Below are 26,396 nucleotides of genomic sequence, written 5' to 3'. Positions count from 1 at the left end.
CACGTGAAAATTTTATTTGAGATGCATCCTGAGGGTTGAAGTGGAAAAGAGGAAGGAGGAAGACATTTCTAGAAGGGATAAAATCCTGAGTAAAGAGTCTCAGGTAGAAACAAACATAACAACTCAAAGGACAATGAGAAAAAGTACAGAAATGAATTCTAAGATATATAGTAAAGTCTGTGAATCAACCATACAGAACGTTGGAACCTTAAGCATAGAAGTGTAAAACTGATTTTGTAAGCAATTGAGGGCTAGTGAATAATTTTTTTCCTTTTTACTGAATTCATTGGGGTGACACTAACAACAAAATTCTACAGGCTTCGGGTGCTCAATTCCATAACACTTCACCTGTACACGGCACGGTGTGTTCGCCGTCCCCAGGCAAGCCTCTGTCCCTCACCATTTATTCCCCGTACCTCCTCCCCTCCACTTCTCCCAGCTCCCTTCCCCTGGCAATCACCACACTGTTCATGTCCATGAGCTAAGGGCCAATCAATAATTTTGAGAAAAGGAGTGGAATGACCAAATGGTGGCTGAGAAAGAATCATCTAGCAGTAGTATTCACAAAAAGCACCATGAAATAAACATAAACTGATGGCTTCCATTTGCCAGGATCTAGACTAGGCACTTCACATGTTATATTATAATATATATCTTCGCAACAATCTTATAAGGTAATTATTTATCTTCCCCCTTACAGATCAGGATATTTTGGAACAGAGAGGTCCCTAGTCCTAAATACGTCCAAACACCTAACTTAAAAGGGTGACATGGTCAAGCTGAGACATTAGGGGACTGTGCCCATACATTGCTGGGGAGAAAGTAACGTGGTTTTGCTGTTGTGGAAAAGTTTAGTGGTTTCTCAAAAAGTTAAACACAGTTACCAAATGACCCCACAATTATACTCGTACACATATACCCCCCAAATTACAAACAGGTACTCAAAAAAGCACATGTTCATAGCAATGCTATTCATAATAGCCAGACAATGGGTGGAAATGACCCATATTTTCATCAACATATAAATGAATAAACACATGTTACATATAAATACAATGGAATATCATTCAGTCAACAACAGAAATAAAGCACGAACACACACTACAACATGGCTCTCTCTCCAAAATATTATACTAAGCGAAAGAAGCCAAACACACAAGGTCACATGTTGTATGATTCCATTTATATAAAATATCCAGAATAGATAAATTCACAGAGAAAGAGGGCCAACTGGTGGTTGCCAGGAGCTGGGGATAAGGGAAGTGGAGAGAAAATTGCTTAATAGTAAGAGGTTTTACTTCGGAGTAATGCAAATGTTTTAGAACTAGACAGAAGTGGTGGTTATAAAGCATTGTGAGTGTATTTAATGCCATTTTAAATGCATAGATAAAATACATAATTGTTCACTTTAAACAATTATGATTAATTTTTTATTATATAAATTTTACCTCAATAAATTACTTTTTAAAAATAGAGAACTATAGTAAACTAGAAGATATAGATATCTATCATACCCCTTTTAAAACATTCCATTGGGGCTATAACCAAATTGTTCAAGATCACAAAATGAGTAGGAAGCAGACTTAGAACCCTTCCACTATTCACTGCCATTTCTCTGGAGAAGAACTGAAGCAAGGGACCAATTAGGAGGTAATGGATTAGCCTTTGGGTGAAATGTTTGGCATCTAGACTAAGGAGATGGCAGTGGAAAAGATAATAAGGGATAAATATAAAAATACTCAAATTAAGGGTCTATATAGATCGACTGACTATACAGGAGTCAAAAAATGTCAAGGCTTTGAATCTTAAATAGGAGAATGATAAAAGTATTTTTTTAAAAAGGAGAGATAGAAGTCATGGAAGAAACAGTTTGTGATTAGATTTACTCAGTATCATAGAATAAATCATTAGCTGAGGTTACAACTTAAGATTCACTTTTAAAAATTTATACAACCTTGCAAACTTCTGTGTCTTACTGCATTTTGAAGATTTAAAAAGTGACCTTAGATATAACCTTAACTGTTAAACAACAGACATAAAATTTGGTTTCTATTGCAATTTGGCAATGAACCTGAAAAAAGAGTCTATCTAAATCTGAATATTTAGCATAACAAAGTATAAAAATGTAATAGTTTAGTGCATATAAAATATAATTATAAATACAATAAAATATGATTTTAAATTCATGTTTGGTACAATATACATGGTACCCTACAGTTATATTTTGCTTAATGTTATTTTACTCTTTCAAAATTATGCAACTAATAATTGTTGCCAAATGATCTATAAATATGTTTTAATTCCAAACCAGTAATATTACTGACTTTCACTAATAAATCAGTAGCAATGCAATGGTTATATATAAAACTTTCTTCTGGGACCCACAGTTAGAGTAAAAGACTAAGTCTAATCATCAGGATTCAACACACGAACCTTATCATCCAGTATACAGCCTTAAGTCTTCCCTTATACCCAATTTAAGGGCCCAAAGTTGAAAGTGTTTTCCCTAGGAACTCAAGTAAACTCCAGTATGACAGAATGGGTGCTACCAAACCTGTCTTTCCAACCACCTCCATCTTAGGACCAGGCTAGACTTTAACTGTGTGCCTTACCAGACTGAGCTCCAGTTCTTTTATTCCTCCCTCTTTATCTACTTACTTTTAATAACACAATGAGCACCTTGAATTCATCACTGAAACAGATACGGACCTCTAAGTTCTGTGTTTGCGTACATGCTTCTCCCTATCCATTCATCAGCTTCCCCTGTCCAGGCCACAAGTTCTCATTGAAAGCAGTGCTTAATATTTTTGAAAGCGGTATATTATATCATATTATAAAGCACTACATTCAATGGAACTGGCATCAAAAAGCAAAGTTTGGTAAAAATGGTTACTTAACCAGTGGCAATGAGAAGTAGCAAAGTTTTGTAGAACAATTTAGCAAAAAATAATAAAAAGCCACTCTAAAGATCAAAACTAACCTCATAAACTCATTTCTATAGCAACCAATCCCAGAAAATAATCTAAAATAAGGAAAACACAATTTTTAACAGGATGTACATCATAGTGTTACTGATAAAAGGGAAAAGCGGTAGAAAACATATTTAATAAGAAGAAATTAATAAATAATGCTACATCTTGCTAAGGTCTGTCCTTTGCTTATCCAGGCCAGTATACATTTTTTTAATTCGAAAACTTCTCAAATACACAGAATCTAGCTTTTTATCCTTAAAGAATTTACAATATTAAATTTTTAAAAATGAGGGATGACAGCCTGGACTGACATAAACAAGTTTACACACTGTGAGGTTTGGACTGTGAGATTTGTTTTATAATGTGCTTCAAAATCATATTAAAAGATTGAGAAATAAAAGAAAACTGTATAAAACTATGAAATAAGGTTCTTTATAGTTATATTAATGGAAACAAATATTTTCTGGACTAAACACCATAAATATTTTCCTTTAGAGAATGAGTTTGTCAATACTCAAATTCTGAACTAAAAAGAAATATTTTTCAAAGCAAAATGCCACCAAAGAATGAATATTATGTAAATGATAGAGAATCACATTAACTTTATCCTATAGTATAAAACACTGTAACAAACAAAATTTTAACATATCATGTTTTATACATAAAGATAAAATGAATAAGGTTAATGCATAAAATATAAGTGACATTTAAAGTAATATGGAGGGGTTTAGAGACTCATGGTCAAAATACTTAGCAATTTTTATCCCTTTATGGTAAGGAACTTCTATAAGCAATTTATGAAGCTAGTATATCATTTCTACAGGTGTTCCCGATCTTTAGACTGGACATTCTGAGTCAGAATGCAAGGAGCAAATACATGAAATCCTTAAAATCATGTGCACATACATATCTTTCTCAATCAAGGAATACAAAAATACAACTATTGTCATTTTGTAGTATGAAATTACCTTTGATGGTAAAACGGAATTCTCATTTTACTATTGGAAATTATGAACTGTTTATAGGTCTTTAAAAAGTGTAATTTTTAAAAATATGTACTACTTTGGTGATATTATTCTAACCCTACCTCACACTGGATCTTGACAGCTTATTATATGAATAAGTTACGCACATTTTTAAAGAGCACATTAATGTTCAAAGTAAAATATCAGTACTTAGAAAAGATGACACAGAGCTTCATACTTTTAGAAAGGTTAAGTATTTAATGTCTACAGGAATATGGGTATTATGTCTAAAACCAAAGTCATAGCATTATTGTATCACTGAGAAATAAAGCATATAGATAGTATTTTAAGATTAGGTAGGATCCAGAACAAACAGACCAATGAATTAGTGGAGTGTAACTGCAGGAATTATAAAAAGACATTTACCTTGTTTCCTTTGGCTCAATGAAAACCTCAATTTAATGCTCATATCTTATACTAAATCAAAATAGATCATAGACTTAAATCTAAAAATGTAAGAATATAAAACCTTTAGAAAAAAATGCAGGAGAAAATCTTCATGATGTGAGGTTAGGCAAAAAAATTCTTAACCATGTCAGCAAAAGTACCATCCATAAAAGATAAAGATCAATAAATTGAACTTCATCAAAATTAAAACAAAATTCAAGTCAATTTCATACACAGAAATGACAGTGACCTTTTAATGTTATACTGCAGCAATAATTATTTAAGGTAAATTATGATCATATACATATAATCTTTATCTCATAAATTTGTGAGGATACTTGAAAATAGGTGTTTTTCTTTTTGAACCACTTGTAACCATTCTAGGATTTATTTCAAACTTTTTCATTTAAATAAAGTTAATTATCAATACTTACCAGCAGCTTCAAGAACCAACTGTAGTCTGGCTTTGGCTTGTTCAGCTGGTGGCTAAAAATCAACCATAAAAGACATTTACAGATCAGTTTTAATAGATGGACCTTTAAATTAATGCATTGTTATGTGAATATCAGAAAAGTGAGAGAACTTTATTATAATCAATATTAACATCCATTCATATTTTAACAAAATTCCATCACAGCAGCTCTACCAATCTGCTTTCATCTCCATAATTGAATCATACTTTTCATTAATATGATGTAAGAATTAAGTTTTTTTTTCATTTTTTTACTGGAAAAGGTTTTGTTTACTCCCCAAATATTGTACCAATCAGCAACAGCCTAAATAACTGCAACTTAATCAGGGAAAACCCACACATTTAACAACAGATTCTCAAGATGTGTTATTTCTTTGCATAAGGGAACATGTGAAGTAACCTATTAGAATTTAAATAGCAACCTGAAGCCCAATGCTTCAAACAAGTCACATCCTAACACCAAACTATTTCCTGTTTTCTTAACTGTATTAGAAAGGAGCAACTGTGATGAAGATAGGATACAACGTGAGTTATGTACTTTCAGTTCCTACTAGCTATCCTAAACTTGTTCTCTCAATAAATCTTGATTCAATACAGCTGATAATGCTGAAACTAAAGTTCTTTCCTATCAGTGACCTTATTCTGAGATTTTTGGATAATGTGTTGGTAACACTCAAACTATAACATGAATTGTATCAAGGCTATAATTTTATAAAAAACTGTTAAAAACTGTTTTTCATATTTACATCTTCACAACACATTTATAAAAATGTCAGCAATATTAGTCAGTAAGTGGCTAAACAACCTTGTTTATATATGAGACCATCATTTGAGAATTAACATTTAACAAAATATATTAGAATATTTCACTGATTGTGAAAAAAACACTTTAAGGAAGAGAGTTAAGTAACTGGAAGTATAAAGATGTTCTTGGAAAAGTTTAAGAATCTGAATAGCATTTCTGAATAAACTGTAAGGATGCAAACGGGAGAGCAGCAGATGACATGAGAAGGAAGACAGAAGAGCCGCTTGTATCATGGAGCAGGGTGAACAAACTGTAACCCTAGAACAGGAGCTATTTTATAAGTAAGTTTTACTGGAACACAGCCATGCCATTGCTTATATGTTGTCTGTAGTTGCTTTTGTACTTAACTCAACAACAGCAGAGTCAATTATTTGTAGCAGGAAAGTGGTGCCAGCAAAGCTTAACATATTTACCATCTGGACCTTTAAGGAAAAGTTCGCTGACCCAAGCCACAGACGGTAGAGAGACTTGGGAGAATCTGACCAGCAGGGTGAAGAGATGATCTCTTTACTTCGATACACCATTCTAGCAACACCCTTGAGGATGAGTGGAAAGGAATGTGATTGGAGGGAAGAGCGCAGTTAGGGAGCAAATAAAGAATTCCAGGCCAGAGGCTTCGTGGGCCTGAGATGAAGCAGTAGCAGCAAGGCTGGGCAGGAAGATCCAGATGTGAGAAATACTTAATCTGTAACATGTTTTGGATATGAGAGAAGGAGGAGCTGACAAACAAAAACAAAAAGGTACTTTATGTCATGTCTGTAGAGAAAGTGTATGTTAAGTGTGCTCTATAAAGTATTGAAAATATGTGAGATCAAATTAAAATATCACAGAAAAATATCAGTAGAAGACTGTGACGTCTACTAAATATAATTTCCCTAACAGTTATAAACTAACCTGCCTATAGGGGACAAATGGTTAATACAAACATTTGTGATGATAAAAGGCAAATGGCATTTGATATAAGTATCAGGGAGCACATGGCCCAGCCAAAGGAAGCAGATGATACTTGGCATCAACTCACTGTCATCACGCAGAGATGCAAGTCCAGGGTTACAAAATTTCTTGATTTTTCATGAGACTTTAAATCATCATGAAGACCAATTCTGTGTGGAACAAATACTACTTCTAAGAAACAGGTTCAATCCCAAGACAGTTTGTGACCTCTCCATCTACTTAATATGCACTATTGAAACATGATACTTTCTGCAATATAACAGAAATAGAAAGGCAAGAAGAAAGTGACTTTCTTACAGGCAGGCCCCAAGCAGGCTAACACTTATCAAGCACACATTTCACGGTGTCCTAGTAAGCAGTGTCCTTTGACAGAAAAATGATAGGCATTTTATTGGTTAAGATATTTCATGGAAAAGTTTTATGTATTTCCTAAGGAAAGATTTTTTTAACAATTAAGAAATATTGAAGACATAGAAAAATATATCAGGCACCATGAATTTTCTTTTGTTGTGTGCTAGATATGTTCGTGTTTGCATAAGCACTCTTGGTCTTCATTCTGGGCCACAGTTAAATCACTTGGAAGCAGTTTGAGCCTCTCCATTCCTAATTTGTTAAGCAGGACGAGCACTGCTTTAAGTCTGTAGTTAGTTTTTCCCCACTATTGAGACTATTTTTTTTAGTACTTGAGGGGAAGCACCATGGTGTATGAAATTTTCTATAGTTTGTTGGGAACAGGCACTACTTGCAACTCTGTGTAAGTGACAGACAATTCCTCTAATCACATCAGGTGGGTCTTTTCCAAGGCTTGAACAGGTTATTTCCTCACATGCATGTACTGATAAGCAGTCTGCTGAACACACGAAGGGGACTTTCTGCAGGCCTTCTGTTGCTCACTACATTTTGGTAGACTGCCCTGCGAACTCTACAGGCTTGGCCTCCCTGGTCTCACAGCTCCATGTTCTGAACTCAAAGAGACCACCAGGCTCTGCGTGACCAGGAAACTTTCTCCAGGACTTAAGTCGGAATAATTAAAGGCTTAACCTAATTTTTTCCTAATCTCTCAGGAATCACTGCCCTTCATGCTTGAGGTCCTCTGTCTTGAGAAGTATTTTTTTCAATTAATTTGTCCATTTTTTTTTAGTTCTTTCAAGTTGAAGAGTAACTCTGATCCTCATGACTCCATCTTCAGTGGAATAGGAAGTCTATTATTTCTTTTAATAGTACAACAATATCACGAGGTAAGTTACTTGGCCACAGTCACACAGCCATTTTCTAATGTATGCTAATAAAAGTGCAACATCTATACAGATAAATCTTTAAGTTCCCTGGGTCTGAATAATTTCAACGTCCTCTTCTGACTAATCTGTTCTTTCAAAGCTAAGCTCAAGATGCATCACCTCCTGAAAACCATACCAATTTCAGTTTATTTTCTTCCTAACACCTTTCATGATGGTTACAATTCTCTGCTCTACGTTCTTGTAATGAACCGAGTTTACATGTATCAGTACATCAGTATAATTACTCTTTTTGTTGTCTAGATTTCTTTCTTTGAAGACTATCAACTTCTTCAAAGCACAGGTCTTACATCATTGTATCATTAGCACCTAGAACAGTGTCTGGAAAACAGTCAATGCTCAGTAGTATTTATTTAAAATAAACTTCCATGTAAATTTTAAAATGCTCTTAAGTATTGTATATAAATAAATTTTGATGTATTAATTTCACTGAATACTATCTGTAAGAATTTACCTAATTCAAATAGCTGAATTTTTGAGAGAATGATATTACATAACCTGATATGATTAATATTTTAAAGTATATTTTATTGATTATGCCATTATAGTTGTCCCAATTTTTCCCCCTTTGCCCCCCTCCACCCAGTAACCCCCTTCCCTCCAGCAATCCTCCCCCTTAGTTCATTTCCATGGGTCATGCATAAAAGTTCTTTGGCTTCTCCATTTCCTATACTATTCTTAACCCCTCTCCCCTGTCTACTTTGTACCTACCAATTATGCTTCTTATTTCCTGTATCTTTTCCCCCAGTCACCCCTCCCCCTCCCCTCTGATCTCCATTTCTGTGATTCTCTGTTCCTGTTCTAGTTGTTTGCTTAGTTCGTTTTTGTTTTTGGTATTTTTTTAGGTTTAGTTGTTGATAGTTGTGAGTCTGTTGTCCTTTTACTGTTCATAGTTTCCATCTTCTTTTTCTTAAATAAGTGCCTTTAACATTTCATATAATGGCTTGGTGGTGATGAACTCCTTTAGCTTCACCTTATCTGGGAAACACTTTATCTTCCCTTCCATTCCAAATGATCTTTGCTGCATAGAGTAATCTAGATTGTAGGTCCTGCTTTTCATCACTTTGAATACTTCTTGCCTGTCCCTTCTTGCCTGAAAAGTTTGTTTTGAGAAATCAGCTGACAGTCTTATGGGAACTCCTTTGTAGGTAACTCTCTGTTTTCTCTTGCTGTATTTAAGATTCTCTCATCTTTAACCTTTGTCATTTTCATTATGTTGTGTCTTGGTGTGGTCCTCTTTGGGTCCAACTTGTTTGGGACTCTCTGTGTTTCCTGGACTTGTATGTCTACTTCACTCACCAAAACAGGGAAGTTTTCTTTCATTATTTATTCAAGTAAGTTTTCAATTTCTTGCTCTTCCTCTTCTCTTTCTGACATCCCTATGATTTGGATTGTTAGATCTTTTGGAGATGTCCCAGGGTCTTCTTACACTTTCCTTTTTTTTTAAAATTCTCATTTCTTCAATTCTGTTCTGGTTGACTGTTTATTTTTTCCTTATGTTTAAATCATTGACTGGAATCTCAACTTACTTCCCTTCACTTTGGTTCCCTGTGGATTTTTCTTTATTTCACTGAGGGCAGCCTTCGTTTCTTCCCTTCTGCTTTTGCTGTGCTCAATGAGTTCTCTCAGCATCCTTATCACCAGTGTTTTGAACTCTGTATCTGACAGGCTGGCTACCTCCATTCTGTTTAGTTCTTCTTCTGGGGTTTTGTTCTGATCTTTCACTTGGGCCATATTTCTTTGTCTCCTCGATTTGGCACCCTCCCGGTGTTTGTTTTTGTATATTAGGTGTAGCTTCTTTGGCTTCCTGTCTTAGTGTGCTTGTTAAGTTGTATGGTGTGGAGCCTTAGGTATTCGCCAGGGCAGGGCAACTCACTTTACCGCTTTGTGGCTCTCTATGAGGGGGAGAGGTCGGAGAAGGGACAGTGCTGCTGCCTGGCTGCTGGAGGCTTGCTCGGCAGTCATCCCATTCCCAGTCACTTCACCTGCTTCCTGTATATGACTGGCACCCTTCTAGCTGTTACCCTGGTAGTAGTTCTGAGAGTGCGTAGGTCTGTGTACATTCTAGGACCACGCATGCCCTTTAAACAGTCTCTCCTGAGAAACTGGCAGCTTCTTCTGAAACCCTAACCCCCACTGGATTTTTATAGCCAGAAGTTATGAGGCTTTATTTTCCTGGTGCTGGAACCCTGGGCTGCACAGCCTGGCCTGGGGTTGGAACTGCTTGCTCCCAACGTATCCTTCAGAATTTGTACCCGCACACATGAATGTGGGACTGCCTGTTCCACTGGCCACTGCCTTGTTGTCACCACACCTCATCCTCTCTGCCTCTCCTACCTGTCTGGATGAATATGATGGCTTCTTTAAGTCCTTGGTGTCGGACTTCCATATAGTTCAATTTTCTGGCAGTTCTTGGTGTTTTTTGTTGTGAGGTTAGTTGTGTTCCTTCTTGTACTTATGCAAGGAGGCAAAGCATGTCTATGCCTCCATCTTGACCAAAAGTCAGATATAATTAATATTATTTTAACCAACCTATTTAATTATAGAATGGCAGTTCTTAAAATGATCACATGAGCTCCAAAAATGTATATGATAACTATTATGTGTCCTATCTCTCCCAGAAAACATGATGGACATTCCAGAAAAAGAATATAAGCTACCTGAAAAAAAACACAAACACACACCTTTTTTGAAAAAATACAATAGCTCTTATTTGTTGTACGGTCTGATGTTCCAGACACTGTGCTAATGCACTTTATATGCATTTCATTTGACAAAATTCTCATAACAATCCTGACAAAGCAGGCATTCTTAATGCTGACTTTTCCATGAAGAATAAATTACCTAAAATCACAAAAATTTAAGGTTGCAAAGCCTGAATTTTAATCCAGATGACAGAAATCTTTGTTCTTAAACACTATTCTGTCTAACAGATTCAGCTACATTTTGTTTATTAACTTTCATTGGAGAAAAAAAGAAGTCTAGTCAGTTTTGATTGCCAGAAAAGACTGTACAAAGTTAAAACTAAATTTTCTTTAGTCTCTTTGATGTGACCACTAATGACCTTAAAGGTTGTGAATGCCATCTTAAAAGCTCATTTTAATCAAGCTTCTTCAGACGAGTAACTTTAAAAATATTAAACATATTCGCAGTGTAGGTACTGTGCCATCTCCTTTAAAGTAAAATGCAATCTCACTATGACAGAAACACATATCAACAGCTTATCATATTTCTGGCTACATTTCATTTTAACAGTTACTATAATTCTATCTCTTAGGATCAAGGTCTAAGCTAGAAATATTACAAGTAGCTCAAAAGTAGATTTATCTTGCCTCTAGAACTTGCACCAAGTTGGTTTAAATAAAGATTAAAAAAAGAAAAGAATTAAACCTACGACACATATTCCATTCTCAATAGCAAATTCCTCTTAAGAGTTTTAGCAAATATTTTCTCTAAAGAGCTTAAGGGTTTGAAAAAAGTTAATATAATCGCTACTTTATTATAAACCAGAGAGAGATGCCATTTTATAGATGAGAAAGTTTAGGAGGTGAACCTGAGCCTAGGGTTATGCCATCCTTTAGAACTGTTTAAGTAACCCATATTCATGACCATATTAAATGATGCCACTCATACAGTACACAAACACACAGCCATGCTTCTTTGTTTATAAATTGTCTATGGCAGCAAGCAGCAGGGTTGAGTAGTTGTGGTAGAGAGTGTATGCTCACAAAGCCTAAAATATTTATATAGCTCTTTATAAAAAAGGCTGGCTCCCCACTTACATTCCTTTCCACTTACCTTTGTCATCCTATATATAGCTGCTAAAGTTATCTTCACAAATCAAAGCTCATATTAAGTTGCTGCCTGAAAAGTACCTCAGTGACTCTCCATTGCTTCTAGGGTTAAGCACAAACTTATAGCTTTACTTTTCAATACTATCAACAATATCCTAAGCTATTCTATCCTTATTTGCCAACCATGTGTGTACTCATATGCAACATTTCTGCAACACTTGGCCTCTTACTTTCTCAACCACCTCCTGCAGAACTCTCTTCTGGGAATTTCCTTTTCACCAATTATCCTACTTCCAGAAGTGCAGAAATGCCACCATCTTTGTCCAGCCCCGCCTAGTTGGATGCATACAGTATGGACTGTTTTATGGGTCATACAGCACTCAATCTTTATAAAAATGCTACATATTATCTCTGTATTCTTTCAAAATGAGAGCCCTCTCCCTTCCTTAGTTTCCTTCATTACTAGCCCCAACTACGAAACCTCACTTCTTAAACCACCTTGAAACAGAACTTAGGAAGAAGGCTCCGATTTGGGAAAGAAGTAGCTTTATACAAAAGCTAGGTAGATGAAGTAGAAACTCCCTTCCCTCTGTGAAGTCGAGGTAGTCAGGGAGACAGGAGGAGAAGTCTGGTTATTTTAACATAAGTTTAGAAGCATAAAATGAACAAAAATGGAACAAATAGCAAACCTAGACCATCACTTATTTGTGACGGCTACACAATTGTGCCACTAACTAGAAATGTTTTCTTAACATGCCCCTGTAAGAACTTTTTTTTTTGAGAGCTAAACCAAAAGGTTTTCCCATAGAAGTCAGAAATGAGGGCTTTTTACGTGCATCATTTATTTGTTGTATGTTAGGCCTCTCAGAAATTCTAAAATAATATCATGTGAAACAAGTTATTTTTACCAATACTTCTAGACATGACACTGAGGTTAGAGTAAAATTAGACTCAATATACAGTTGTTTATATTTTGAAATGTCAAACAAATAATTTTAGTTCCCTAATTTTTTTTTTCCTTAAGGGAAAGAGTATGTGGTGATATATAAGGATAAATATTCATATAGTTCTAAATTCTGTTTTAGTATATTCTTTTTTTAAAACATCTTTATACCCATCCACTTTTGCTACCACAATTTTAAGTATCAGCACATCTTTTAGTCCATAAATATTAACATTTCAGGATGGTCTGTAAGACAGTATTTTAAACTATTACATAAATGTCTTTCCTGATCTTTTTAGAATTTAGTTTAAAATAATACCTATTTTTAAATCTTTTGTAGCATTACAACAGCTATTTCTAAGAAACTTATTCCCTGTGACTACTTTTATTTCTGCTTTTTGACTTTGTCTCTCTCCCTTTGTTATCATCTCAAGGCTGCTGAGAAGGGAATGGTGTTCTCTGCAGTACCACTTACCTGGAATAGTCTACCTATTTCTCTTTGCTTTAAAGGCTTCACACAAGTTTTTAAATATCTTGACAAAAATGTTTCTGTTTTATTCCAAGTTATAATTTCTTTGTTTGAATGTAGTACCTTTACTTTTGCCTCTAACAGACCTTCCAAATTACTTTTTTTGAACTATTTTCCCCATTAAAGGACAATACTACAAAGGTTTTTAAAACATGTTTCACGCCCCCCTCAAAAAATCCATTGAATAGGCAATTGTCTAAACCATTGCTTTCAAAATGGGCAACGATGCAGATAAACCCACAAAAAGTCAAATAGATGTCATTTATTTGTTTCCATAAGCATGTTGTAGAAAATAATTCATATGATTTACTAAGACTTTTTCTTGATGAAATATTTGCAATCGGTATGTTTCACACATGTCCAACAGGTGCACACAGATGAAAGCAAAAGGCGAGTATCAGAACACCTATAGTCTAGTCTTGACTTTGTAATCTCTATAGGCTTTAGTTTTCTCATCCATGAAAGTATGCTCATGACAAAGTATTTGAAAAATGGAAGAGTATGTCCAACACAAGAATTGTTCAATAAATTATGGTCCAACCCCATGATAAAAGCAGCAGAGTAGTAAACTTTTCAAATGTATTAAAGACATGAGTAACATGGAGAAATGCTAAAATAACATTTTTAGAAGGCTACAAAACTATATGTTAAATATCCAGATTTGTAAAAAATAATAAAATACATATTCTAAGAAGGATGAGAAAATATATAGCAAAGTAGTAACAACTTTTATTTTCTTCTCTATCCTTATTTCTACCTATGTTTTCCAAGTAGGATTCCACTGGATGGGCCCAGGAATACGGGTATTATGACAAAAGGAAAATTCTTTAAAGATAAATTAAAGAAAAAATTAAAAATTTTGAAGACTGTTTATTTTTTTACAGTTCATGATAAAGTAGATTTATCACTTTAAATCACTTGAAAGCAATTTGAAAGATATGAAAAGAGAGCCCTAAATGTACTCATATTCTTTGAGAAGGTATTAACAATTTTGGGACTTTGAGGAAAATATTTAAAATATGAAAGAGCTATGATCATTCAGGTGTTTCAGATATTTCCTTTTAAAAAATGGCGACCAGGAAATAAATGAAAATCCAACAATAAAGAACAAGTAAATCTACTTAATAAGATACAGTAAATTTATTAAAAAGCAATTAACGATGTTAAAAATTGAAGGTATGTAAAACTGCCTACCAACCAGAAAATGGCATACTGCATATTAGGAACACTCAAATATTCATACCCTTTGACATACCATTTCATTTCAAGAATCTAGTTTAGAGTCTGAATCGTTCAGAATTGAAGCAGAGTTAGTTTCCTGGACAAGCAAAAACTAAAAAATGTCATCATCATTAAACTAGTTGTACAAGAAATGTTAAAGTGTATTCTTTAAGTAGAAAAGGAAAGCCTATAATCAGAAATAAGAAAATAACCCTGGATGGTGTGGCTGGGTGGACTGAGTGCCAGACTGTGAACCAAAGGGTCACTGGTTCGATTCCCAGTCACGGCACGTGCCTAAGCTGCAGGCCAGGTCCCCAGTTAGAGGTGCCCAAGAGGCAACCATACATCGATGTTTCTCTCCCTCTCTTTCTCTGAAAATAAATAAACAAAATCTTTTTTAAAAATGAGAAAGAAAAAAATCTCACAATAAAAGCCAAATACAGGGTCCAGCACAAATAATGCTGCTTTTTATTACAAAATCATAAGCCTGTAATTTTGTAACATAACAATATCACACTCAAGCATACCACATGACAGTTTAGATGAAATGTTCAAATTAATACTGTAAATTATTACAACCATATTATTACTCTACCAACCACAAACAGGCCTTACTTCTGCCGGACCCTGTTTTTAACAAAAACAGTAAATCAGACATTTAAAAAGCTACTCTTTTAAAGTACATGATTTTCTAACCACTTTGCTATGATTCTTAAACTAATACAGAATATTAAATGTAAACTGTAATTTAAAAATTAAAATAAAATTAAAAATAAAACGTTACTGTGAAGGTAAAAAGGAAAAGTAACTCAAACTACAGTAAGTATTTAGAAGATACACAACACAAAAAGATTAAAACATAACATCATTAACATATACCAAAAAGGGTGGAGTAAAAATGTGGTCCTTAGAGATTATATTCAAACTTAAAAAGAGCTTATTTTATCAGCTTAAAATAGTCTGCTATAGATATAGAATGATATATATAAACCTTAAAGTAACCACAAACAGAAAAAAAAGAGAGATATAAAAACAAAGAAAAATAAAACCAAACCAAACACTGAAGAAACACAGCAAACTACTAAGGGATCAAAGGAAGAAGAAAGGAACAGAGGAGAACTATAAAAGCAAACAAAAAAAATCTCAAAATGACCATACTTATTAATAATTACGTTACATGAAAATGGGTCAAATGCTCTAATAAAAAGATGTGGGGTAGCTGAATGGATTAAAAAATATAACTGTATAGCCCTGGCCAGGTAGCTCAGTTGGTTAGAACGTTGTCCCCATACTCCGACACTGTGGGTGGGATCCCAGTGAGGGCACATGCAAGAATCAACCAACCGATGCATAAATAAGAGGAACAACAAACCTATGTTTTTCTCTCTCTCCCCACTCTTCCTCTCTTTCTAAAATCAATAAATAAAAATTTTAAATAAAACTATATGTTGCTTACAAGAGACTCACTTCAAATTAAAGAAACATACAGGAAGTCCTGGGAGTTAAGAGATTCCCAAAGAAATTGGACCCACGGAAGCACACACCAAGGCACATCATAATTACAGGACCCAAGATTAAAGATAAGGAGAGAATCTTAAAAGCCGCAGAAGAAAAGGATACAGTTACCTACAAAAGAGTTCCCATAAGACTATCAGCTGATTACTCAAAAGAAACCTTGCAGGCAAGAAGTATTCAAAGTCATGAAAGGCAAGGACCTACAATCTAGATTACTCTATCGAGCAAAGCTATCATTTAGAATGAAAGAGCAGATAAAGCGTTTCCCAGAAAAGGTGAAGCTAAAGAAGTTCATCATCACCAAACCTTATTATATGAAATGTTAAAAGGACTTATCTAAGAAAAAGAAGATAAAAAACTATGAACAGTAAAAGGACAACAAACTCACAACTATCAACAACTGAACCTAAAAATAACAAAAACAAAAACAAACTGAGCAAACCACTAGAACCGCAACAGAGAATCACAGAAATGAAGATCAGAGGGGAGGCAAAGGGCGTGAATGGGTGGAAAGGAACAGGGAATAAGAAGCATAATAGTAGGCACAAAATAGATAGGGGCAGGTTAAGAATAGTATAGGAAATGGAGCAGCCACAGAACTTACATGTAGGACCCATGGACATGAACTGAGTGGGGGGGGTGCTGGTGGTGGGGGACGCCGGGCAGAGGGGAATAAAGGGGAGGAAAAAGGACAACTGTAATAGCATAATCAATAAAATATATATTTAAAAAATAATAAATATTGATAGGTTAAAAGAAAAAAAATTGGCAAATCTTTAGCCAAGCTCATCAACAAAATACCAAAAATAAATAAATCACAAATGAAAGGGAATTATTTACAAATGACACCACAGAATCATTAAATTATACTATGAATAATTAGTTGCCAAGAAATTTGACAACCTAGAAGAAATGGATAAATTTCTACAAGTATATAACCTTCCAAGAATGAACCAGGAGGAAATACAAAGTCTAAACAAACCTATTACTAGCAATGAAATTGAAGCAATAAAAAAAAAAACAAAAAACTCCCAATAAATAAAAGTAAAAGAATTAAAGGCAAATATGCTGAGGAGTAAACGAATAGGCAATCCTAACAGAGAACTTTGGAAGTATAAATAAAGAACCAAATAGAAATTCTACAATTGAAAGAAACAAACAAACAAAAATAAACCCTCACTATATGGGTTCATTAATAGATCTGAGATGGCAGAAAAAAGAATCAGTAAATATAAAGATATATCAATAAAAATTATCTAGGCAAAAAGTAAAAAAAAAAGGGCAAAAGTGAACAGAGCCTTAGTGTTCTGTGAGACAATATCAAACATCCTAATGTAAATGTAACTAAAGTCCTAGGAGGAGAAATAGAACGGGGCAGAAAAAATATTTGATGAAATAATGGCCCCAAAATACGAAATGTGGTACAAAGCTTTCACACTTCAACAAAGCTCAATGAATCCCAAGGGGACAAATGCAAAGAGTACCACATAGTCAAACTCCTAAAAAACAAAGGCAAAGAGAATCTTCAAAGTAGCAACAGAGAACACCACAACACATGCAAGAAAAAACTATGATGAACGGTTGTCTTTTCATCAGAAATAATGCAGACAAGAAGGTGATGAAATGGCATATTTAAAGTGTGGGTGGAAAATACCTGTCAATCAAAAAATTCTAAATCCAACAAAAATAAAGACAAAATTAAAACATTCACATATAAGCAAAAACTGAAATAATTCATTGCCTGTGGACCTGCCCTAACAAGAAATATAGATAAAAGTCCATCTGGCTACGGGAAATAAATGGTAACTCAGAACCAGAGGATGAAATGAAGCTCATCGGGGATAGTAAATATGTGAGCAAATATGTGAGATATATTTTATTTTCTCCTCTTAATTTTTTAAAAAAGATATATACTTGCTAAAAGCAAAGATTCTACCACTGTATCGTTGTTTATAACTTATATAGATGTAATATGTATGATAGAAATAACACAAAAGAGAGGAAAATTAAGATAAAGTTGGTAAAAATGGAGGCAAACTACTATATTTCACTGGAAGTAAATCAGGGTTAACTTGAGGTATTATAAATTGTGATAAATTAAAGACGCTTACTGTCATCGCTACAGAAACTCCTAAAGAAAATGTTTACAATGTCCTTGAAAAGTTCTATAGTCAGATCATCATTTGAACACAACAGTATAAATACATACTATTTTTAAAAAGGACTAGAAAGAAGTGCATCAAAATGGTAATCAATCAAAACAGTAGCATTATAAATGACTTTTCCTTTTTCTTTGTTGTTTCTGGATTGTGTGTGAAGAGATTATAATATTTTAAAATATAGTATTCCAATAAAATGTAAACAATGCAAAAATACTGTAATAAACATATCAAAAAGCTCAGGAGATACTTAAGACATTTTTAATATATGTATCATGCATGGACATCAGGGAGTCTATGAACCTCCTGATATAATAGGTACTTAAATTGTCCTGGATAGATAATCTACAGCTTTTATCAGATTCCCAAAGTGATCTATGTATCCAAAAAAAAGTTTTCTAAAGTATTAGTACATGGTTTGTCAAATTCTATTCATTTGGAGTGCAGCTTCCAATGCATCCTTACCTAATTATTGACTTTTGAAATGATGACTCACTAATTTACATTAGTTCATAACTCTTGAATTTCTCAATTCTTATATTAGAGGCTCAGATCTGGGTGACAGGAAGAGACAGGGTAAGGAAAATGAATTCTGTACTACAAAGGCAGAAAACAGCAAGATGACTCTATGAACTGGAAATCCCCTACTCCTGAAGCAAGGTACTCACTATATAATTTTTGCTATTATTTTTCACATAAGTCTTCAGGATAGAACCTACTGAGTTTATGATTTTTTTATGTGTGTTTTTAGTACTTTTTAAAAATTAAATTTATTAGGGTGAGTTTATGATTTTTAAAGATTTCTCAGGTAATCTGATGAACAACCAGGCTGGAATTTACAGCTCTAAATTAACAGTGAAGTCCTGAGGCCAACGTGGTTTGTAGTCATTTCTGTATCTCTAGCACCCCAAGATTACCCAGAACAGAGAAGATTCTTAATAAACAATTTGTTGAATACATAAATGAATCTTCTTTTTCACAGTATATGAATAAAAAAAATCAGGCAAGATCAAATTACCATATATTACACATAAAAATATTCAGATAAGAAAATGTCTACATTTCTTAGGTAATAAATTACTGGTTAGATTAGAAGACTTGTGTTTAGATTATTAGTGCTTAAGTATTCCACATTTCTGTCCCTGATAACCTTTCTGTTCTCACTGGTCAAAGTTAAAGTAACTTCTCATTAAGATTATTTCCTAAGGTAAGCAAGCCTTATTAAGTCAGCAATACCTCTTGGGCTCTTGAGTAACTATATCAAGAGACACTTACCTAAACTAAGAAAAACTTGCTTCTCTTTTCAAACAAGAGGAAAGAATTGGTTATCTAATGAAAAAACGTTATTTTAGATCACTTCAAAATCCAAAGCAAATCTTTCCATGCAGCTTGCCTGACATGCTACAAGTATTGCTTCACTAGAAAAAGCCTTTTGAAGTTATAAACTTAAATATATAAATATCATAGATTAAAAGCATAAAAGGTAACTTTAATATGATATTCAGGTAAGGTTATGTGACCAGGTAATTCACAGAATTGAGAGGCCTTCCCTTGGTAAACCAGGAACCGATTTACCCTATTTCCTCTTGAATACGCACAGAGTCCAAATCCTACGGGAAGAGAATTTTCAGGCAGTACATACGCGCATGCTAGTAGTCAACCTTATTAGTGAGTCCATTATATTATAAAATTCATTTCAAAACTTGGAATTGTTAATACTGATAATCATGTAACAACTAAACTAACTGCATAGAGAAAAATCTACAGACAGAATATATTTTTTAATGACTATAGTAGAACACTATCCTGATTTAGAAACATTACATAAGATGTCAGGTTTTGTTCCATGCAATATTCCACTGACCAACACACATTTTCAGAGTAGCTGGGTGGCCCATCCTGAAGTTAAACTGATTTAGATTCACACGTTTCAGGGCTTGCCTGGTCAGCCTTGGTGAGGGCTTCTCAAAAATGTAGTGCTGGACCAAGAAGGGGCTTGGAAAAGAAGTCACTCCTCAAGGAAGAGTGAATTACAGTAGACAAACTGAATCTCAAGACAGTGTTTTATTAATAGCTATCAGATTTGTGATTTCCAAGCTCAAAATACATATCCATCACTCCAGTTTCTCTTTGATCAAGGCTCCCATCTCTACCTTGGATCTAATGAGTGTCCCATGTATTATCAAGCAATTCAATGCATGTTCCGAGCCAGGATTGGTGTTTGTGTTCACAATCAATATGAGCTCCACATGATCTCCTAAAGTGCTGGTGTTTGCTTTTAATGTGTCCTTAAGGATGTCCAACTACTGCTGAGGAGGACTGTTCAAAAGTCAAATGACAACAAAAACCTCACATTCATTGCTGTACTCATGTTAAATTTTCTGGCAGTTATAAAGACAAACTGATCATTATTGCAGTTATAATTTGCAGCTAAGACATTTTGACAGAAGAGTAAGTCTTCAATTTTTCAAGTTATATGTTAAATTGAGACTCTGAGATTTTTATGAAGGTAAATCAAAGTAGTATTTGATTTAGCACTGGAAGTATTATTACGGGTTAATAAGAAAAATTGGGTACTTTGTATCAAGAGAAGACCAAATAATGTCATAGCACTCTTACACAATACTGAGGGAATCTGCAGTAGACTGAACAGAGAACCCTAGTGGGAGAGACGAGGCATATCACATGAAACAGATTAGGGCAGTACAGACAGACCAACTCAAAAAACCTGAGCTATAGCATCACTTACTATATTTATCATTTAAGGTGATGTTCTGCTAATCTTCACGTACACAAACTTGCAACAATCAACAGCAGTGCGAGTAAAGGTAAACTAAATAAGAATAGTTTGTTAAAAATATTTTAAAACATTTTTAGCATTTCACTACTTTTGGTTGCACTGTGAATGACTAAATTATCAAAAACAATGACTCAGTGATTAAAATAAGCTTTATCTAAATGGAAAATTAAAATAATTACATTGACAGACCTCAAAATCATTCAAGCAACATATGAAACATACAACATGTGAGTAAATCTATTAATAAATCAAACATTGGAAATTCAGTGTAAACAAAACAGTCCTATCTGTATTAAGACTGTTCATTTACTTTAAATTGGTTAAATTCTATTTTTGTTGATCTTGAAATTTTATTTTTATTAAAAATAAATTTGTATTAATATCTAAATTTGTTTGAGAGGTACCTAAGTGTATAAAAAGCATGCATTTTGGAGTCCAGACTGCCTGTGTTTAAATTCCAGAGCTGACATTTGTTTGCTGTGAGATCTTGAACAAGTCATCTGGCCTACCTGTACCTCAGTTTCCTTATCTATAAAATGCAGATGATAATAGTACTGAAAAATTCTGCCACAATGTTGTATGTGGGATTTGAAAAAAAAAGGTATGCGCTCTGGAGCCAGATCACCTAGATTTTATAGCTCAATGTCCCTTCTCATGGGGTGTATTAGTACAGGGTTTTATTGGCTATCTCATAGGGTTGTCAAGGTTAGATGCGTTTGTGTATTCATTATCCATCCATCCATCTATCTATCTATCTATCTATCTATCTATCTATCTATCTATCTATCTATCCAGAGTGCCTTGCTATCTATCTATCTATCTATCTATCTATCTATCCATCCATCCATCCAGAGTGCCTTGCACATAGCAAGAGTTATATGTGTTACTTAACATTATCATTATTGATATAATTTCATTATTAATTAGTATAATTTTTTAAAGAATTTATTTATTTATTTTTAGAGAGGGGAAGGGAGGGAGAAAGAGAGGAAGACAAACATCAATGTGTCATTGCATCTCAAGCATCCCCCTACTGGGGACCTGGCCCACAACCCAGGCATGTGCCCTGACTGGGAATCGAACCAGTGACCCTTTGGTTCACCGACCGGCACTCAATCCACTAAGCCACACCAGCCAGGGCTAATATTAGTATAATGGTTTTACAGTTATATAAACACTATAACTGTAAGGAGTTTACATGGTTTTACATATATACATTATGCAACAGTGTGATACTGTATCCAAGTCTATAAAGTTAGGGGGTAACAAGAACTTTTTTTCTTTAAAGGGAGGACGCCATACATTACTAAAATTTAAGAAACTATTCTTTAAAATTGTATCTCCACTATCCTGTATGTATCTCCACCATTTATTTTAACCATAACGGAAACACGTTATTTCTGAAACTCTTAAGGGGAGTAGCAATCTAGCAACACAGAGAAGCTCACTAATATTTTGGTGGCGTAATCTCAAATCATCTTTTGATATTTACAAAATGCTATGGCAACTATATATGCCCACGGTATGGCAGCTACAAGTCAGCAACTGCTTGACATTAGCCAAATCAAGGGGAGTCTCATTTCTGTTAATTAAATTTAAATGTTAGATCAGCGAATGAAGTAAACAATGACAATAATGAACATCAGAAAATTTTTAATAATGTAGCAGAAGTTACTTAGAGTAAAACTACCACCTTTTGTACAAGGGCTGTGGTACCTTTTCATACCACTAAAACACAGCTGTCCAGTTTAGAGACTTACTTATTAAGAGAATTTTTTTCTTCTTCTATGTTTCTATGAAAACTTTAAAAGTATTTAGAAACAAAAGGCTATCTAAAGCACAAGGTATCGGGCTTGTTTTTAAAGAAGGATATGAGCTGATGTTCATTTGTATTTTGGATTAGATGGTCTTTTTACATCAAACAATTATAGGCATCTTAGGAAGGAACTGGCATATAGATAAATAAACAAAACACTGAAGGTACACATTCTCTGTTACTATGTCAGAGCACAATAACCATCCTCTTTTGCTGGGATACCTGACTAAATTACTTCATCATTTATTTTTGCCATATATGTGATGGTTAGTTTTATTCTTGTCCAGATTCACAAGAAAACTTTTCATAGGTGAGCTTTCCTAAAAATAAGGGCTTTATGCTCCAACCTGAATAGTGGATACAATTTGGATAATAGCCAATAGATGGCACTGTTCTCACTAGGTAGCAAACACCTCACAATGGTCTCATTGTGGGCACAAATTATTGAGGCCAAATTATCTGCTCAATCAGTGAATCTGATATGTATATATTTTGTGAGGGGGGCCATATATTAAAATATGTATTTCAACATGCACACTTAATAATCACAGAATATGGAGACCAATTTAAGGCAAACATTTATTCACCTAAAAATATTCAGTAACTATTGTGAGTAGGCACTAGAGATACGAGAGTGAATAAAATATTTTCTGGTCACAGATAATCATACAATAATGTACTAAATGTAATAAGTAAAATTATTAATGGAGGTACGCAGAGAGGAACATTGGGGCTGATTTCAAGGATGGCATGGATTGCCTCAGCAAAAGATTTTTGCAAAAACAATCCCTGGGCTGGTCATAAGGAATTTGAGGGATGTGTGTGTGGGGGGAGGGGTTGTCAGTACACCATACTTTAAACGAGGGGAAAACCAATGGCAAGAACAAGAAGGTAAGAAATGGTGCAGAAAGAATGAATCAGAACGGAGCAAGATAAAAACCTGGAAGAAGAGGTCAGTAGCACTCGGAGGGTTTGTAATCTCAAGAAATTTGGACTTCAACCTTTGATATAATTGGGATCCTTAAAGGAGTAATGGGGAATAATATCATGATCAGATTTGTTTTGGAGAGATCACTGCAGGACCTATGTGAGCTTGAATTTGAATTAGGGCTGAGGTGGGAATCCCACACAGTGGCTTTTGTGCCAGTGCAGACACCAAGCAATGAAGCCTTACCCAGAGCAGTGGCAATAATGGGTAGAGAGGAAGAACCAGTTTTGAGAAATATTTAAGGGATATGTCTTAGCAGGAAGAAGCATGTAAATGGATGTGGGCGATAAGGAAGGTGGAATTAAGAATGACAATCAAGACACTGTATTTCATAGGTCCTTTTGAGATGCCACAGATAACTTTACACTGATCCCACAGCCTTTTAATTGCTTTTAATAGAAAGTGTAAGTTGCTGTCTCCCTCCAATCCATCCAATCTTTACTCTTTGATAGCATTCTATACTTCAAAACCCTTGTAAGAATTTATAAGAATTACCACAGAAGTATGCTTACTACATTTTTGTTTGCCTCTTCCACTTATTAAATTATACAGCATGAGGACAGGTCATCTCTCCTGATCTAGATCACCATCCCATAGCTAGCACCTAATCTGGTACACAGTTGATGCTCAACAAATATTTGTTGAAGAAACACACATTGCTAAAGTTTCAAGCTCTACTCGCATTCTGCTTGGCTGATTACTTTCCATCATGATCAAACACTACTTTAGCCCCCATTCAGTAAAGCACAGCCACAGAGATGCTGCCTATTCCCTGAGTACTTGAGCTTTTATCCCACCAGGGCAGGACATTTTGAAGCTATTTTCCAGTGTAATTGGTGCTCTCTGGTCAGGTCAGTTTGCTCCGTCAGGAACAACTAAAATACCACTCTATAAAAAACAAGACTTTCTGCCTTCACCTTCTGAGACTTGTCAGGGTTTCTACCATGTCTCCTTGCATCGCCTTCTTTTCATGGATATTAATTTATTCAAATTGCATAATATTTTCTCAAGGTTATCTGAAGACATCATAGTTGGCCAGTTGTCTAAAGTTTCTCTTAAAAAAAAAAACTTTTCCTCACTCTTGAACTATAAAATTATATTTACAGCATTGTATGTGAAAAGGGAGATGAGTAGAGAGTGCTATATTTTTTTAAAACATACTCAAGTTTTCCAATGATTTCCTCTGTGTCAGTTTCCTTGGAATTTTAAAGAAAAATTAAAAACAGACTAAAGGAAGAACACTTAAATATAAAAATCTGAATTTACATAGGCTTTCCATTCAGAATAAATATTTAAAGAATAAGCTGTTTTGGAGCATCTAAAATATTCATCCAATAGACAAAAAAAAATTTTAGCACATACTTGCACAATATATGTTTGACGTGGTGAGGTACTATCAGGAATACAAAATAAATCTAACTTTAAGTAACTTACAGTCTAATATGATAGGTATGATATCCATATAAAAACTATAATAAGGTATTCCATGTATTAATAATATTAGAGAGGTATTAGAAATTGGTATAGTAGTCCAGTGCTGTGAAAGTTTAATTTTGTCTCAATATATGCAAATTACTTAATAGAGAAAACAATTTAAGATGGTCTTTAAAGAGAAAGATGTAGTATGTCGTCATGTCAAAATGTAATTTATAAGTATGTATTTTTAAAAATTTTAATTCAATTTATTTAAAATAAAATAAAAATAAATTCACCCATTTCTTCCACCCCCTCAACTCCCTAATCTCTGCCTTTTACCACTACCAATTTTTTCTGTTTATCTATGAACTTGGGGTGTTTTTCTGTTTTTGTTTAAGATTCCACATGTGAGAGAGGTCATACAGTATTTGTCTTACTCTGTCTGACTTATTTTGCTTAGCATAATACTCTTGAGGGGCATATACTATATTTTTAAGAACAAAAATACTGCAAAAAATGAGGTCCCAAACAACACATTCCCAAGCATCAGAAAACACTTGATATTAGGCAGACATGTAAGGCTAGTTACATTTAATGTAAAACACCATGTAAAAGAAGAAAACCAAACAAACAAAACATACCAAGTCAAAATAGTCACAATGCCACACTGGAAATAAAGTTTTAAAATGTTATTTGGTTACCTACTTAGTAAGATTATGTGTGTTCTGAACTCAATTAAATTCTGGTCTCCAAATGACTCCCAAACGTTACCACCTCTAAATAAAAAACTATCAATGACTCTACTTGTATTAATAAATGCCACTTTGTCACTGTAGAGTTTCTTTTAGAAATATATATTTACATAGAAACTTTGACAAACTTGGGAGGTAGATTAGTAGAAACATTTTATAAATCATAATAAAGGTAGACTGAGTGAATAAAGGAGAGAAAAATAGAATAAATTATATTGGAAAAGCATTAAAAGAAGATGTCCAAAAAAAGTCAGTGTAAACTTTGCCATATTAGATGAGCACCATGTATCTGTGGATAACAACAGACATTTTAGCAATTATCTTTTAAGACACTTCATAACTTTTTAATTGTTAACTTATACATAATGTTTATATAACATCCTTTAAAGGAAACCAGGTATACATTAAACAATGATTACTAATTTGTGTTTTTTTAACATATTTTTAAAAGCTGCTTCTTTAAATTTATCAAGCCCTCAAGATATGTTATGCTTAACTTTAGAATAAATCTGAATATATGGTTATGGGATACAGCTAACAGTTATATTTATTA

General features: G+C 34.1%; 1 protein-coding gene across 1 annotated transcript in view; it reads right to left on the bottom strand.

Annotated features, from left to right (window-relative positions):
• RSRC1 (arginine and serine rich coiled-coil 1) overlaps positions 1 to 26,396 on the bottom strand; it is a 315,111-nt gene that overhangs the window by 115,836 nt on the left and 172,879 nt on the right. The window contains exon 6 of the mRNA XM_054580020.1: positions 4,819 to 4,870. Within this exon, the coding sequence (XP_054435995.1) occupies positions 4,819 to 4,870 (52 nt within the window). The remainder of the gene's footprint in view (positions 1 to 4,818; positions 4,871 to 26,396) is intronic.

The sequence above is a fragment of the Pteronotus mesoamericanus genome, unplaced genomic scaffold (genome assembly GCF_021234165.1).
Source record: "Pteronotus mesoamericanus isolate MK-2021 breed Mesoamerican mustached bat unplaced genomic scaffold, CSHL_Meso_final contig_116, whole genome shotgun sequence".
Lineage (NCBI taxonomy): Eukaryota > Metazoa > Chordata > Mammalia > Chiroptera > Mormoopidae > Pteronotus > Pteronotus mesoamericanus.
The sequence above is the reverse complement of the archived record's forward strand: the minus strand, read 5'-3'. Positions and strand labels throughout refer to the sequence as shown.